Source organism: Bufo gargarizans, chromosome 1 (assembly GCF_014858855.1).
Source record: "Bufo gargarizans isolate SCDJY-AF-19 chromosome 1, ASM1485885v1, whole genome shotgun sequence".
Lineage (NCBI taxonomy): Eukaryota > Metazoa > Chordata > Amphibia > Anura > Bufonidae > Bufo > Bufo gargarizans.
The window spans coordinates 265169296-265186636 of record NC_058080.1 but is presented as its reverse complement, the minus strand read 5'-3'; the positions used below and the strand labels follow the sequence as shown (position 1 = coordinate 265186636).

General features: G+C 42.8%; 1 protein-coding gene across 1 annotated transcript in view; it reads right to left on the bottom strand.

Moving 5' to 3' along the window:
• LOC122926305 (cubilin-like) overlaps positions 1–17341 on the bottom strand; it is a 142631-nt gene that overhangs the window by 43962 nt on the left and 81328 nt on the right. Inside the window, exons 7-9 of the mRNA XM_044277679.1 lie at positions 6596–6754; positions 4066–4287; positions 2019–2159 (exon numbers count right to left, since the gene is read on the bottom strand). Of these exons, the coding sequence (XP_044133614.1) occupies positions 2019–2159; positions 4066–4287; positions 6596–6754 (522 nt within the window). The remainder of the gene's footprint in view (positions 1–2018; positions 2160–4065; positions 4288–6595; positions 6755–17341) is intronic.

The following is a 17341-nucleotide window of genomic DNA, read 5'->3' as shown; positions in this document are numbered from 1 at the left end:
ACTCATGGACATCACCAGACGCTGTGTTTCCTCCTTTTTAATGCTCTGCCAGGCTTTTGCTGCAGTGGTTTTCAGTTGCTGTTTGTTTGTGGGCCTTTCTGTCTGAAGTTTTGTTCTATAACAAGTGAAATGCATGCTCTATTGGGTTCATATCAGGTGATTGACTTGGCCATTCAAGAATATTCCACTTCTTTGCTTTAATAAACTCCTGGGTTGATTTGGCTTTATGTTTTGGGTCATTGTCCATCTGTATTATGAAACGCCGACCAATCAGTTTGGCTGCATCTGGCTAGATTTCAGCGCACAGTATGTCTCTGAAAATCCCAGAATTCATCCGACTGCTTCTGTCCTGTGTCACATCATCAATAAACACTAGGGACCCAGTGCCACTGGCAGCCATGCATGCCAAAGCCATCATGCCGAAGCCTCTGCCGTGTTTTACAGATGATGTGGTATGCTTTAAATCTTGAGCTGTACCATGCCTTAGCCATACTTTTTTCTTTCCATCATTCTGGTAGAGGTTGATCTTAGTTTCATTCATCTAAAGAATTTTTTTCCAGAAGTGTGCAGTTTTTTAAAGATGTTTTTAGCAAAGTTCAATCTAGCCTTCTTATTCTTAAAGAGGACCTTTCACTAGTTTACAAACTAAAAACTAACTATATCAGTAGTCAATCGTAGCGCACAGCTCATAGCCTGTGAGTCCCAGGCTATGAGCTGTGCGCTACGATTGCCTAGTGCTGCAGCAAGGGACAACCCTAATACAAAAACTCCGCTTAGTACAACAGAGGGAGCTGCAGACACCGGAGCCTATACCGGGCGAACGGAGCGGCGCCCAGACATACTAGTAAGTGCAGGGGGACCCCTGGGCGCCGCTCTGCCCACTGATATAGTTAGTTTTTAGTTTGTAAACTAGTGAAAGGTCCTCTTTAAGGCTTATGGGTGGCTTGCACCATGCAGTGAACCCTCTGTATTTACTTTCATGCAGTCTTCTCTTTATGGTAGATTTGGATATTGATACGCCTATATCCTGGAGAGTGTTGTTGACTTGGTTGGCTGTTGTGAAGGGGTTTTATCTTCACCATGGTAATTATTCTGCGATCATCCACCACTGTTGTCTTCTGTGGGTGTCCAGGTCTTTTTGCATTGTTGAGGTCACCAGTTCTTTCTTTCTCAGTATGTACCAAACTGTAGATTTTGCCACTCCTAATAGTGAAGCAATTTCTCAGATGTTTTTTTTCTGTTTTTCGCAGATGAAGGATGGCTTGTTTCACCTGCATTGAGAGAGCTCCTTTGACCACATGTTTACTTCTCAGCAAAATCTTCAAAATGCAAGCACCACACCTCAAATCAACTCCAGGCCTTTTATGTGCTTAATTGAGAATAAAATAATGAAGGAATTGCCCACACCTGCCCATGAAACAGCCTTTGAGTCAATTGTCCGATTACTTTTGGTCCCTTTAAAAACAGGGTGCCACATGTAAAGGAGCTGAAACTCCTAAACCCTTCATCCAATTTTAATGTGGATACCAATCAAATGAAAGCTAAAAGTCTGGACTTTATGTCCATGTCCATTATAAAGCTATATCTTGAATATGTTTTTGTAAGCAGGTAATACAAACTAAATTGTGTCAGTGTCCAAATATATATGGACCTAACTGTAAACTGCATCTTTAACCACCTAACAATTTTCCCTGAGCTTGGTTCAGGCTTTTGGAAAAGGACTTTACTGGTCACCCCGAGCCCAGCTTGGGCAGAAGGGCCTGGTCTTGTGAGCTGAGTCCAGCACCCACAAAAACTATTGCTGTACAATTCTATTGTTAATTTCCTGTGTACTGGGGGAGAGGTGCATATATACTCATTATTGTTGTGGTGGCGATATTACTGTGCTGTGTTGGATGGAGAGCATGTTTTGGACATTATGAGGGGGGGAGGGACTGGGGTTATGGGGGGTTCTGTTCTATTAATTTATTAATATTATTAAAAAGACTTAATTAAAAAAAAAAAAGATCAGTGATTACCTTCTATATCATCAGGATGGACCTCTTCCCATTTTACCTCAAAACCTTTATCGGTTTTTAATTTGTCTGTTGAGAATTTCAGGAAAAGCTTGTTGCTAGAGCTGATGATCACTGGAGGCTTGAAAAAGCCGCAGTAACTTCCTGGAATGACAAAGCAGATTAAAGTGACAACCTGGATGCTCCACTAAAAAATACTAATTACTAATTATATTATTCAGGATAACAGGAGACAGAACATTGCCTTTATGAAATGTCTAAAAATGTGTGAAAAAAATCTATGATTGGAAAACACATGGTTTATTTGTTGCATATACATATTGCACCAAAAATACCGCCTATGTGACTTGTGTTGCAAGTTTTGGACTAAATTGGAAAACAAAACCTAATTGTGCTTAGGGAACTTTGTATTCTCTTATATTGGCCACTGCATGTTCAATGACTAAAAAAACCCCACAGAAAACCTGACTTAAAGAGGTGTTCCAGTTTGTAATCATTTGTGAAGTTTGCTGTAATTTTTTAATGTATTTCTTTTAGCTTTAATGCTCCTATCTTCCAGTCTGGGCCGTTCATGCAGATATTTCTTATTTTTTGTGATGTTATATCAATGGGTGTGTCAAAGCAGGGGCAGTGATAGAGGAGTGTCTATGTAGTTAGCTGGAAGTGAGGATCTATAAACTAGCTGGGCATTGCTAGGGGTGGGGCTGGAGCTGTGGCAGAGGAGAAGTGAATCATGGGTTTGGTTGAATACACAAACAGAAAGTACTACACACAAAAAGAAAAATAACCAGAGTGATTTGTTTACATGGTGAAAACATGCCAGGAGAGTCCCAAGCATGGTGACGATATTCATGAAGTAAGCAACTACATGAGCATATCTGTTAAAAACCATAGTAAGCCCGGAAAACCCCTTTTAAGTGCAACAACTTATAAATTTAGATATGAAATACTGTATATGCAATAATGTATCTGTTATATGAAAATGTATTTATTTATTTGTGTATAGTGTGTGTATATTGGTCTACAGTGTTAAATTATACAGTTGTGCAGATAATAATGCTATACAGTAACACCGCTATCATATTCTACACAAATTTTATGATCTACAGTGCCTGAGTAACAGTGCTATACTAAACCTGTACAAATACCGCCATACAATGCTCAAAGAACACAATGTCTAAATAATACTGTTACATAATTAATATTAAGTCAGTAGCCTCAGGTATGCTCATTTGTGGCAGGTATAAACATCAGGCTGAGACCATCTGTGGTGCTACCATCGGTATTAATGGTTGATGCGCCCAATTGCACAGGTCACACACCCTATATTTGATAAGAAGCCGGAAGAAAATGCTGACTATTTTGCACAGCCATTTTACTTATAAACAGCTTTTTTTGATGGGAGCTACAAATCAGGATTTCCCATTGATTCAAAAATCACAACTGATTGGGGAGAACGGGCTTTCTAGTCATCCTGTACATTCATGAGCCTGGCCAAGAATCTTTAAAGTCTAAGTGAGTTGGTGGCTCAGCTGATTCCATAGTCTTCAGTGGACAGGGCCTTAGGTATGTAGGCCTTATATGTGGTTGCAAAAGAGTTCAAATGAAGTCTGGGTCCCAGAGGTGGATATGGGGCCCGCACCAATTTTTATTGTCCAGGGGCCTCCACCAACCTTAATTTGGGCCAGCACGTGCACTAATTCTATGTTGTTGGAGTATGGTCATGTAGCATTCTGGGTGGAGCAAATAAAAAAATAAAAAAATAGTGTGCAGGCCTTATATGTGGTTGCAACAGACTTCAAGTGAAGTCTGGGTCTCAGAGGTGGATAAGGGGGCCTCACCAATATTTATTGTTCAGGGGCCTCCACCAACTTTAATCTGGCCCAGCATATGCACTATTTCCATGTTGGTGGAGTATGGTCATGTAGCATTCTAGGTTGAGCAAGAAAAAACCTAGTGTGACAGTCACAAAAGTTGGGCAAGGAACAGATGTATTGATAATGTTCATTCTGCCAGAAAGATTTTGAGATTATTATAGACCTTCGTTTACCTATCATATCAAAGATGTCAGATATTTCCAGCTTGTCTCCAGTACATTGTCCTATTTCCCCATCCATAGCAAGATCGATGAATGTTAGTTTAATAAGCCACCCTGGAGTAACAGAGATATTCCAGCTGCAGTGGAGATCAACTGGATAGGTGTCAGGGTAATTCATGGAGTGAATAAAACCCTTGCGACCATTCTGTAGAGCATTACTTCCACAACCAGAATCTGCAAAGGAATACACAATACGTTAACTGCATAATTGATGAATAATCTTAATAGACAACAGTACAAACTCAGTATGAGCATGTAAAAACTATTAATGCTTTCATATACAAACTGAATGGAATGACGTGGTATAGCAGGAGGTGCTCAAACCCACATGCAGTCGTGCATATATATAGGGGAGCAAATCCTGCACTTGTGGCCCGTTGCTAATGGCAATCCCCAGCAAACATGCATACGGTGGAGGATGCCCGCAGCGAACCACAAGTACCACAATAGACATCCTACACAAGGTAACAATTGTGTGGATGTGATAATCAATATAACAATATAACAAAATAGCAACAGACAGGTGCACTCTGCGGTATTACTAAATCCTCAAACTGGTTTTAAAATTGAGAGATTAGTCAACATGTCCTACGGAGTAGGACATGTCTAAGCCCGGGCACCGCGACAAGGTTTCTCAAGTAGCCCGGGACCTAACACTCTCCTACCTGTGCCAGTGGGCAAATACCAGGAGCCAGTGGGCAAATTACAGGAGCATAAGGCCGACTCACAAACAACTCACCAGTTACCTCCAGCATATATCCATGCTTGCAATGGGAGGAGGGAGGAGTCTGCAAGTCCCACTCAAGACTGTCTGGTATGGCCCAGGCCTCACAGGTGCACCTAAATGTGGCCTGTAGATGGAAAACAGGCACATTTAAATTGGAGTTTATATACCTCCAGGAATCTCTATATATACAAACTGAATGGAATGACGTGGTATAGCAGGAGGTGCTCAAACCCACATGCAGTCGTGCATATATATAGGGGAGCAAATCCTGCACTTGTGGCCCGTTGCTGGGGATTGCCATTAGCAACGGGCCACAAGTGCAGGATTTGCTCCCCTATATATATGCACGACTGCATGTGGGTTTGAGCACCTCCTGCTATACCACGTCATTCCATTCAGTTTGTATATATAGAGATTCCTGGAGGTATATAAACTCCAATTTAAATGTGCCTGTTTTCCATCTACAGGCCACATTTAGGTGCACCTGTGAGGCCTGGGCCATACCAGACAGTCTTGAGTGGGACTTGCAGACTCCTCCCTCCTCCCATTGCAAGCATGGATATATGCTGGAGGTAACTGGTGAGTTGTTTGTGAGTCGGCCTTATGCTCCTGTAATTTGCCCACTGGCTCCTGGTATTTGCCCACTGGCACAGGTAGGAGAGTGTTAGGTCCCGGGCTACTTGAGAAACCTTGTCGCGGTGCCCGGGCTTAGACATGTCCTACTCCGTAGGACATGTTGACTAATCTCTCAATTTTAAAACCAGTTTGAGGATTTAGTAATACCGCAGAGTGCACCTGTCTGTTGCTATTTTGTTATATTGTTATATTGATTATCACATCCACACAATTGTTACCTTGTGTAGGATGTCTATTGTGGTACTTGTGGTTCGCTGCGGGCATCCTCCACCGTATGCATGTTTGCTGGGGATTGCCATTAGCAACGGGCCACAAGTGCAGGATTTGCTCCCCTATATATATGCACGACTGCATGTGGGTTTGAGCACCTCCTGCTATACCACGTCATTCCATTCAGTTTGTATATATAGAGATTCCTGGAGGTATATAAACTCCAATTTAAATGTGCCTGTTTTCCATCTACAGGCCACATTTAGGTGCACCTGTGAGGCCTGGGCCATACCAGACAGTCTTGAGTGGGACTTGCAGACTCCTCCCTCCTCCCATTGCAAGCATGGATATATGCTGGAGGTAACTGGTGAGTTGTTTGTGAGTCGGCCTTATGCTCCTGTAATTTGCCCACTGGCTCCTGGTATTTGCCCACTGGCACAGGTAGGAGAGTGTTAGGTCCCGGGCTACTTGAGAAACCTTGTCGCGGTGCCCGGGCTTAGACATGTCCTACTCCGTAGGACATGTTGACTAATCTCTCAATTTTAAAACCAGTTTGAGGATTTAGTAATACCGCAGAGTGCACCTGTCTGTTGCTATTTTGTTATATTATTAATGCTTTCACCATAATTTTCTTTAATTGCTGTAATGCTGCTCAAATGAAAAAATAAAAAAACAAGTCTTCATTACAATCACACTACTACTGTTTTCTGTGTCTATAGTTCCTATGCAGGCCTGTGTATTATTATCTCCCCTACTTATTTTTCTCATGTCTCCTATTATCGCTCTCTATTCCTATTTTCTTACATATCAATCATTTTCTTTTTTTTATCATTCTTGTATTTGTTATTCCTGTAAAACTTTAATTTGGATGAATGAATTAATGAATGAATGAATTGTTTTTTTAGTTACCAATGTAAGAAGGGCTCTCCGTTGGAATAACACCATCAAATACAACGTATTTAGCATGGAATGATCCTCGTACGCCCTGCTGATTTGCTTTGAAACGGACTAACACTGAGTTTGATGTAGCAACAACAGGATCTGGAATTTCTTTTCCACAAAACTGCCCTGTAAACAAAATGACAATTATACAGAATATAGAATGAATACAGAAAGAAAAATGTCAAGCATGGTGTTTTTGAGATGGCTTCACCAACACCAAAACCTGATCCCAACTGTGAAGCATGGTGGAAGGAGTAGCATGGTTTGGGGTTGTTTAGTTGCCTCGGGGCCTGGACACCTTGTAATCACTATAATTCCGTGGTGTATGGAAACATTTTACAGGGGATTGTAATATCAGCAGTCAATGATGTCAAGCTGAAGAAACATTGAGTGATGCAACAAGACAATGACCAAAAGATAAAAGTAAATCAACTAAAGGATGGTTAAAAAAGATTTGTGCTTTGGAATGGTCAAGTCCTGACCTTAACCATGTTAATATATTGCGGCATGACCTGACACAGCTCTGCATGTAAGTCATCCCAGAAATATTGATGAACTGAAACACATTTAGAGGGAGAAATTATCCGAATAGTCCTCCTCAACGTTGTACAAATCTGATACAGGAAGCATTTGGTGGAGGTGATTACTGCCAAAAAGGATCTAAAAGTTATTAAATTCAAGGGTTCAGTTTTACCTGTATTGTGAATCTTTACTAAGCATGCTCAATAAAATATATGAATGGTACAACTGTTTGTTTGCTATTAGTTTAGTTAGATTTTTCTATAATTGTAACTTAGATAGAAGGCATTTTATTAGTAATCAATGCAGAAATTCCAATTATTCTAAAGGTTTCACTTAATTTTTTAATATCTTAAAAAGGTATACTGCAGGATATTAGGGGTTTCTCAGCCTCTGCTTTTGGGGAGACACTGCGACAATTCTTTTTGAAGCAATTTCAAGAAAACTGTCCTATTGCATAGTTACATAGTTTAGTTGAAAAAATACATAGATATTAGTGCATATGGATGTCATATAGAGGGAGTTCCCAGCTTGGGCCTCCCTCCACAAACTATTAAAGATTGGCTGTTGATCTGGTGGACCTGACCATCCATGTATTATGTTGTTGACCATTACTTTGAATTATAAAATATTGCCCCAATAAAATCAGTTGATTGTTGTAGTGGTTATCATAGGAGAAGGGTTTGTCCTCATTAGATGACCAGTTTCTTGTGTTGATAAATGTGCCCAATTGTGTTAAACAGGAATAAAACACAAATGCAGAAAAGGGCAAAAAACAAAAATGGATTTAATTACAAATGGCTTTCTGCTACAGTTATTTTTCATGACTGTGGTAAGCCTATTAATCTATAATATACTGTTTAGTTCATCTGCAACTAAAAGAATGTTATAACAATATTTTACACACAAACCTGAGGAGGATAAAGATAGTAGTTGGAAATGCCCGGTATTTGTTTACTGGCCTTAACAACTGCTAAAGAGAGGATTAAAAACAGTGCCTTCCAGGCAGGAAAGCTACTAGGGCAGTACTGGTGGTACTGCAGTCACTGGAGTGGAGAGGTTGAACGGCCTGGCCAGCCACTTAAGGTCTGTGCAACAGTCAGCCTCATTAGTATTCACTTCATTGCAGTAAATACTAAAGCAATGTGGCCCTTCCGCTGGATATCGGTTGAGAGAGGGGCCCTCCCCTAGCACATAGACATTTACTAAACAAATTATAAGACGATTGATTCTCAGACCTTCTATGTGGCAGGCAGCAGATTTACCACTACACTACAGTGTTATTGTAAAGATAGGATTTTCTGTGTTTAAAGGCTACTAAATAGTAGTATTGTTTTCTTTACATGTATATTAAATAAATAGTAGAAATGATATTACTGAAATGAAGAAAAATAATTTGCACCATTTTTTGTTTACTCTGTTGAGCGATCACTGTAAATAATGTGTTGACTTTATTGTAACAATTGATATGATGACATAATATGTACTGTATTTTACAAAAACTCGTTTATTGTAATGATATATTTTTTTTTTAAATAACATTAACTTTGCAGAAAAATGTAACTTTTACTTTCCAGCTTTTCTTTCACCATACATTTTTCTGCCATAACCAAAAGTTGTATTATTCTGCCGCAACCTTATTTAAGAGATTATTTTACATGTCACTGCTAGGAATTGAACTATGGAAAGCAGCACATCTGGCTCTACAGTGTAGAACTACACTGTTCTATATATAGGATTTTGTGTGCCTAAAAAGCTACTAAACAGCAATATTATTAATACTATTTAACCCCTTAAGGATCCTGAGATTTTCAATTTTTGTGTTTTTGGTTTTTACTCCCCGCTTTCCCATAGTCCTAACTTCTTTATTTTACCATTCACATAGCCTTATGAGGGCTTACTTTTTGCGGGACAAGTTGTACTTTCTAATGGCACCATTTACGGTTGCATGCCATGTAGTAGGAAGCGGAAAAAATTTCAAAATGGGGTAGAATTGGGAAAAAAAATCTATTCTAATAAAGTTTTTTTTTTACATTGTACACTATGCGGTAAAATTGACTTGTTATCTTCATTCTCCCGGTCAGTGTGGTTACAACGATACCACACTTGTATTATTTTTCTTGCGTTTCAATACTGAATTTTGTTTTTAAACCTTTGAGGAAAAAAAAACATTTTTTATAAGCATATTCTGACCCCTATAACTTTTTTGTAGTTATCTGTACAGGGCTCTGTGAGGGCTCATTTCTTTGCGAGACGATCGGTTCTTTTCAGTGATACCAATTTGAAATGTGTTTGACTTTTTTTATCACTTTTTATAAAAAAAAATTAGGGTAGTTGAAGTGACAAAAAATTGTAAATTGGCGGTTTTTATTTTTTTTCCTGTTACGCCATTTGCCGTATACCATTAATATTGTTATATTTTAATAGTATGGGCATTTTCGCAAGGGGCGATGCCCATGATGTTTATTTTTTTTATTAAAGTATTTTTATTTTAAGGAAAGGGGGGTGACTTGAACTTTTTTTTTATATTTGTTAAAACTTTTTTTTTAACTTTTTTTTACTTTTTCTTTTTTCAAGTCACTTTGGGCGACAATAACTTGCAATCATCTGATTAGATTGCCTGAAAGCTAAATAGAAGCTTTCAGGCATGTAACAGGTTCCCTGATCTCAGTCGGGGACGCTGTTACCGGAGCGGAAGCGCACGACTTCCGCGCTGATCAGATGCCGCGGTCACATTTGACCACGGCATCTGAAGGGGAAAATGTATGCGATCAGCCTTACGCACAAGCGGGCACAACGTTTGGGGACCGGAGGTTCTTAAGAGGTTAAAGGGAACCTAGCACCATGAAAGCACCATTAAGTAATCTGCAGGTGGCATTATAGAGCAGGAAAAGCTGAGTAGACTGATATATAGTTTTATAGGAAAAGTTTCAGTATAACTTGTCTTTCATTCATTTCAATTCCTCCTCATTCTGGGCTTTGAAGTCAAGGAGACGGTCCTATGAGCGATTGACAGCTATCTCTGTATACACAGTCATAAAGGGAAGGTTGTCAATTGCTGATAGGACCATCTCCTTAACTTCAAAGCACAGAATGAGCATGGATATAAATGAAAAAATTACAAGTTATACTGAATCTTTACCATGAAACTATATATCAATCTTCTCATCTCCTTTTGCTCTATAACATGATGCCGGCAGCTCAGACACCACGTTCATTGTGACGGGTTCTCTTTAATATTATGCCTGCGAAGAAACAGCAATATAGTTAAGTAGCATTTAAAGAGCATCTGTCAGCAGATTTATGCCCGTGAAACTGGCTGACCTGTTGCATGTGCGCATGGCAGCTGAAGGCATCTGTTGGTCCCATGTTCATATGTGCCCAAGTTGCTGACAAATGATGTTTTAATTAGAGATGAGCGAATCGAAGTTGACTAAGTGGAATTCGATCCGAATTTCGGGAAAAACTCGATTCGCACCAAATCCAAATTTTCTCATGCTTCGCGGTAAAATGGCTGCTGAACGTGTTTGGACATGGAGAAAGGAACTCTGGGAATGAGGGATCACCCACAATTCCATGCAGGCAGCAAATCAGCAGCCAGCCCTGTGATGTCACAGCCCTATAAATAGCCTCAGCCATCTTGGATTAAGCCATTTTGTGGAGTGAAAAAAAAGTAAGGGCCTATTTGCCGTTCAGAGGTCCAGTTATATGTTCTAAAGCCTTTTTTGGAGTGTATTAGTGGCAACAAAATATATATTATTTGCCGTTCAGCGGTGCAGTTATATGTTCTAAAGCCGTTTTTCTCGTGCACAAAAAAAAATTAGCCGTTGTGTGGTGAAGTGACAAAATTACAGCCCTTTTTGGCATGTATATTGTTGGCAAAAAATATATATTACTTGCCGTTCAGTGGTGTAGTTAAGTTCTAAAGGCTTTTGTGGTGTGTATAAGTGGAAAAAAAATAAGGGCTATTTGCCATTCAGCAGTGCAGCTATACGTTCTAAAGCCCTTTTTGGCGTGTATTAGTGGCAAAAAAATATATATTATTTGCCGTTTAGCGGTGCAGTAATATATGTTCTAAAGCCTTTTGTGGAGTGTATTAGTGGCAAAAAAATATATATTATTTGCCGTTTAGCGGTGCAGTAATATGTTCTAAAGCCTTTTGTGGCGTGTATAAGTGGCACAAAAATATATATTATTTGCCGTTTAGCGGTGCAGTAATATGTTCTAAAGCCTTTTGTGGAGTGTATTAGTGGCAAAAAATATATATTATTTGCCGTTTAGCGGTGCAGTAATATGTTCTAAAGCCTTTTGTGGAGTGTATAAGTGGAAAAAAGTAAGGGCCTATATGCCATTCAGCGGTGCAGTTATATGTTCTAAAGCCCTTTTTGGCGTTTATTAGTGGCAAAAAATATATATTATTTGCCGTTCAGCGGTGCAGTTATATGTTCTAAAGCACTTTTTTGCATGTATTAGTGACAAAAAAGTATTTGCCGTTGTGTGGTGAAGTGAGAAAACTACAGCTCTTTTTGGCGTGTATAAGTGGCTAAAAATTATATATTTGCCGTTCAGCGGTGCAGTTATATGTTCTAAAGCCCTTTTTGGTGTGCATTAGTGGCCAAAAAATATATATTATTTGCCGTTCAGCGGTGCAGTTATATGTTCTAAAGCCTTTTGTGGCGTGTATAAGTGGCACAAAAATATTTATTTGCCGTTCAGCGGTGCATTTATATGTTCTAAAGCCCTTTTTGGCGTGTATTAGTGGGGAAAAAAGGGGCTTATTAGCTGCTGTGTGGTGAAGGGAGAAAATTACAGACTTTTTTGGGGTGTTTTAATTTCATTTTTATTTTTTTATTTGATCTAACAGTATGTCAGACAGAAAAGTGCCAGGCCCTGCACAGGGGAGTGGCAGAGGCCTTAATGTTTCTCGCGAAGGCACAGATCGCAGCAGAGTAAGGGGACATGGCAGCAGGAGTCATCTAGCGGTCATGTCTTGACCAGAAACCCAGCAGTTCTTGAATGGTTGACTCTGTCATCCACTTCGTCCCAAGTGACATCAGACACCCCCAGCCAAAGTCGGTGGGTTCGTCAGACACAACCCTTAGTTGGCATGGCCCAGGAGCAGGCCCTGTGCCCTCACCTGTCCTCAACCTGCCTCTGTCCTTTTCTGTTCCCTCAGCCAGAGAAGTATTATATGCTGTGGGCTCAGCTCCACTATACAGTGAGGACGAGCTACTAGAGGACAGTCAGCAGCTACTGGCCAGCTAATGATGAAAAGAGTAGCGTGGGACCTGGTGTTGCGAGCAGTCAGGCTCCTGACCCAGAGACCGTTGAGGAGGACATCAGTGACATGCAGACAGTACTCGATGATGATGATGTAGCTGATCGCACTTGGGAGCCTGGTGAATTAGGGGCTTCATTATCATCGGGAAAAGAGGGTGGCAGCTTGCACGTGAGGCAGCAGTGGAGACAGCAAGTCACTAGTGTAGCTGGGAGTCAGAAGAGTGGGAGCAGTGGGAGGTTGGGAGCCAAACGATGTTGGCGCCATGGCCCTGCATCAATATATGCAGCATCACTATAAATTTGCCTGGGAGAACTGTGGCTCTGACTGCCGCAGCAATCGCTGCATCACCCAGTGGCATGCACCCGATTTCAGGCAGTCAAGGCTCCACCACCTCAGCCGAAGGGAGCTGTCTGTCCTTCCAATCATCTGCTGGTCCTGATGCTCCTGCTCCTCTTCCTCCATTCTGTCAGCAATCGATCACTGAAGCGATTGCCAAGAGACAACAGTATGCGTGCAATCATCCAACAGCGCAGAAGCTGAATGAGCTACTGGCCAAGTTGCTGGTGCTGCAGTCCCTCCCTTTCCAAGTGGCGGACTGTGCACCTTTCAGAGAACTGATGGTCTGGGCCATGCTGAGGTGTAGAGTCCCAAGCCGTAATTTATTTGTCAAAAAGGCAGTACCAGCCCTGCACATGTATGTAGAACAGAAAGTGGGCCAGTCCTTGAGCCTGTTGGTGTCTGTCAAAGTGCACGGCAGCCCCGACGTGTGGAGCTGTAACTACCGTCAGGGACAGTGCATGTTTTTAACGGCCCACTGGGTGAATGTGGTTACTGCACAGCCACACCAGCAACTTGGCCAGGTGACGCTGCTTCCGCCTCCACGTTCTCACACCGTTGGTCCTGCAGCAATGTCCGCCTCTGCCTCCTCCACCGTGTCCTCAGCCTTCACTGCAGGGACAATTCACAGTGCCCCTCCAGCATACCACATCTGCATAGCACCAGGGGCATACACAGAAATCATTGGGCCCCATAGCAAGAATTTAAATTGGGCCCCCATGCCCGTTCCTAGTCCATCCTACTATGCGCCCTGGCTCCTCCCACTACCATCCCTAACTTCTCCCCTGCCCCACCTCATGCAGAAGTATTTTGTTCTACAAAATGGCAGTACTCATGCCGGATCCCAACAGACCCATTAGGGTACTTTCACACTTGCGGCAGGACGGATCCGACAGGCTGTTCACCATGTCGGATCCATCCTGTGGCTATTTTGCCGTGCCACCGGACCGCTGCTCCGTCCCCATTGACTATATGGTGCACGGCGAAAGTCGCCAGACTAAAAAGTCAGACATGCAGTACCTTTTAGTCCTGCGGCTTTCGCCGTGCACCGCCATGCTGTGCCAGAGCTCCGCCCCCGTTATAGTCAATGGGGACGGAGCGGCGGTCGCGCGAAATAGCCGCAGGACGGATCCGACATGGTGAACAGCCTGTCGGATCCGTCCTGCCGCAAGTGTGAAAGTACCCTTATAGAGAATGGGATCTGATAGGTCCCGGCGGTGTTTAGCATATACAGTGGAGGAAATAATTATTTGACCCCTCACTGATTTTGTAAGTTTGTCCAATGACAAAGAAATGAAAAGTCTCAGAACAGTATCATTTCAATGGTAGGTTTATTGTAACAGTGGCAGATAGCACATCAAAAGGAAAATCGAAAAAATAACTTTAAATAAAAGATAGCAACTGATTTGCATTTCATTGAGTGAAATAAGTATTTGAACCCCTACCAACCATTAAGAGTTCTGGCTCCCACAGAGTGGTTAGACACTTCTACTCAATTAGTCACCCTCATTAAGGACACCTGTCTTAACTAGTCACCTGTATAAAAGACACCTGTCCACAGAATCAATCAATCAAGCAGACTCCAAACTCTCCAACATGGGAAAGACCAAAGAGCTGTCCAAGGATGTCAGAGACAAAATTGTAGACCTGCACAAGGCTGGAATGGGCTACAAAACCATTAGCAAGAAGCTGGGAGAGAAGGTGACAACTGTTGGTGCGATTGTTCGAAAATGGAAGGAGCACAAAATGACCATCAATCGACCTCGCTCTGGGGCTCCACGCAAGATCTCACCTCGTGGGGTGTCAATGGTTCTGAGAAAGGTGAAAAAGCATCCTAGAACTACACGGGAGGAGTTAGTTAATGACCTCAAATTAGCAGGGACCACAGTCACCAAGAAAACCATTGGAAACACATTACACCGCAATGGATTAAAATCCTGCAGGGCTCGCAAGGTCCCCCTGCTCAGGAAGGCACATGTGCAGGCCGGTCTGAAGTTTGCCAATGAACACCTGAATGATTCAGAGAGTGACTGGGAGAAGGTGCTGTGGTCTGATGAGACCAAAATAGAGCTCTTTGGCATTAACTCAACTCGCTGTGTTTGGAGGAAGAAAAATGCTGCCTATGACCCCCAAAACACCGTCCCCACCGTCAAGCATGGGGGTGGAAACATTTTGCTTTGGGGGTGTTTTTCTGCTAAGGGCACAGGACAACTTATTCGCATAAACGGGAAAATGGACGGAGCCATGTATCGTGAAATCCTGAGCGACAACCTCCTTCCCTCTGCCAGGAAACTGAAAATGGGTCGTGGATGGGTGTTCCAGCACGACAATGACCCAAAACATACAGCAAAGGCAACAAAGGAGTGGCTCAAGAAGAAGCACATTAAGGTCATGGAGTGGCCTAGTCAGTCTCCGGACCTTAATCCAATCGAAAACCTATGGAGGGAGCTCAAGCTCAGAGTTGCACAGAGACAGCCTCGAAACCTTAGGGATTTAGAGATGATCTGCAAAGAGGAGTGGACCAACATTCCTCCTAAAATGTGCGCAAACTTGGTCATCAATTACAAGAAACGTTTGACCTCTGTGCTTGCAAACAAGGGTTTTTCCACCAAGTATTAAGTCTTTTTTTGTTAGAGGGTTCAAATACTTATTTCACTCAATGAAATGCAAATCAGTTGCTATCTTTTATTTAAAGTTATTTTTTCGATTTTCCTTTTGATGTGCTATCTGCCACTGTTACAATAAACCTACCATTGAAATGATACTGTTCTGAGACTTTTCATTTCTTTGTCATTGGACAAACTTACAAAATCAGTGAGGGGTCAAATAATTATTTCCTCCACTGTATTGACAAGAATCTGGGGCGTTACATGATGTAATACCACCCAACTTTCCTGCTGTCCAGCATGGCACATGCGCATAGACATGAGAAAAGTTTGAGGAAGCGAGTGCCCCCCTCCCCCATCCTCTGTGTCATGCAGGACAGCTGGGAGACACTGTCATTACTCGCTATCCTGCATGACACGTGCAGAGACAGGAGTCTCTGGGAAAGCTGGGTGAACCCCTCCCCCCTGCCTTTCCATGTTTTTATTATCTGCATTTATGCCTTGCAGGATAGCAGGAAATCTGAGGGACATTGCATGATGTAATAGCACCCAGCTTTTCTGCTGTCCTGCATGGCACATGTGGAGAGACATGAGAATAGTCTGAGAAAGCTGAGTGACACAGCTCCTACCTCCCCTCATATCTTCTTCTGCCTCTGCACTTGTGCCATGCAGGACATCAGGAAAGCTGAGTCCCATTACATAATAGCACCCAGCTTTCCTCCTGTTCTGAATGACATATGTGCAGAGGAATAGCCTGGGAAAGCTGAGTGACCCCACCCCCCTGCACTGTCCTCACCTATAAGCGGTCACTTACTTCATTACTGGTGGGGTAGTGGCAATCCAGAGAGGAATCAGGCATAATGGAGCTAACAGTCGGGAGGCGGAGCTAGCCGACGGGAGGCGGGGCTAGCAGACGGGAGACAGTTAGGAAGATAGACGGGGGCGGGGATTCTCCTCCACTGCGGGCCCCCCTTCCTCACGGGCCCCATAGCAGCTGCGTGGTCTGCCTATATGGTAGGTACGCCACTGCATAGCATGGCGGTGTCACGCTGTTCTGCAGCTCGTTTGCCTGGGCAAACGGAGTCACACAGGGGAGGAACTGCTCCATGTCCTTCATCAAGAAATCGAATCCTGGCTTTCTCTGTGACACTTCAAAATTGGAACCATGGTGATCGACAACGGGAAGAACATGGTGTCGGTGCTGCGTCACTGAGGGCTGAACCATGCACCCTGCATGGCACACATGTTCAATCTGGTTGTCAAGCGGTTCCTGAAGTCTTCCACCCATCTGCAAGAATGGCCAAGAAACTTTGCATGCACTTCAGCCACTGGTACACGGCAAAGCACACCCTCCTTGAGCTGAAGAAGCACATCGGCATTCCCCAACATAGACTGATATGCGACGTTTCCACCCGTTGGAATTCCACCCTCCATATGTTGGACCGACTATACGAACAGAGAAAGGCCATAAACAATTTCTTGATGTTTCAAGCGGACAGGAGTACTCTCCTGTGTAACTTAGGTGGCAGCTCATGCGTGACACCTGCCGTTTGCTCAGGCCCTTTGAGGAGGCCGCGTTATTTGTCAGTCGCCAGGACTATGGGATGAACAACATAATTCCACTTCTTCATGTCCTGGAACAAATGCTGGTAAATCTGGCTGTTCAGGGGCCTGGAGACGTGGCACCTGGATCTCACGGCCACATGAGCCCTGTGGGGGCTGAACTGGAGGAGGAGGACATTAGAGTACAAGCAATGTGTAGCGGAATTGGTGGTTTTTCTACACAGGTGACAGGAGAGGAGGAGCAGGAGCAGCCAGAGGAGCTACAGAGCGATGAGGAAGACAAGGCAGAGGACCCAGACACATCGTGGCAGTATTCAGTGGAGATGGAGGAAAGGCGTCCCTCCGAGTCACTTGCACAAATGGCCCGATGCATGCTCATTGGCTTGCGTAGTGAAAGCCGATTTATCA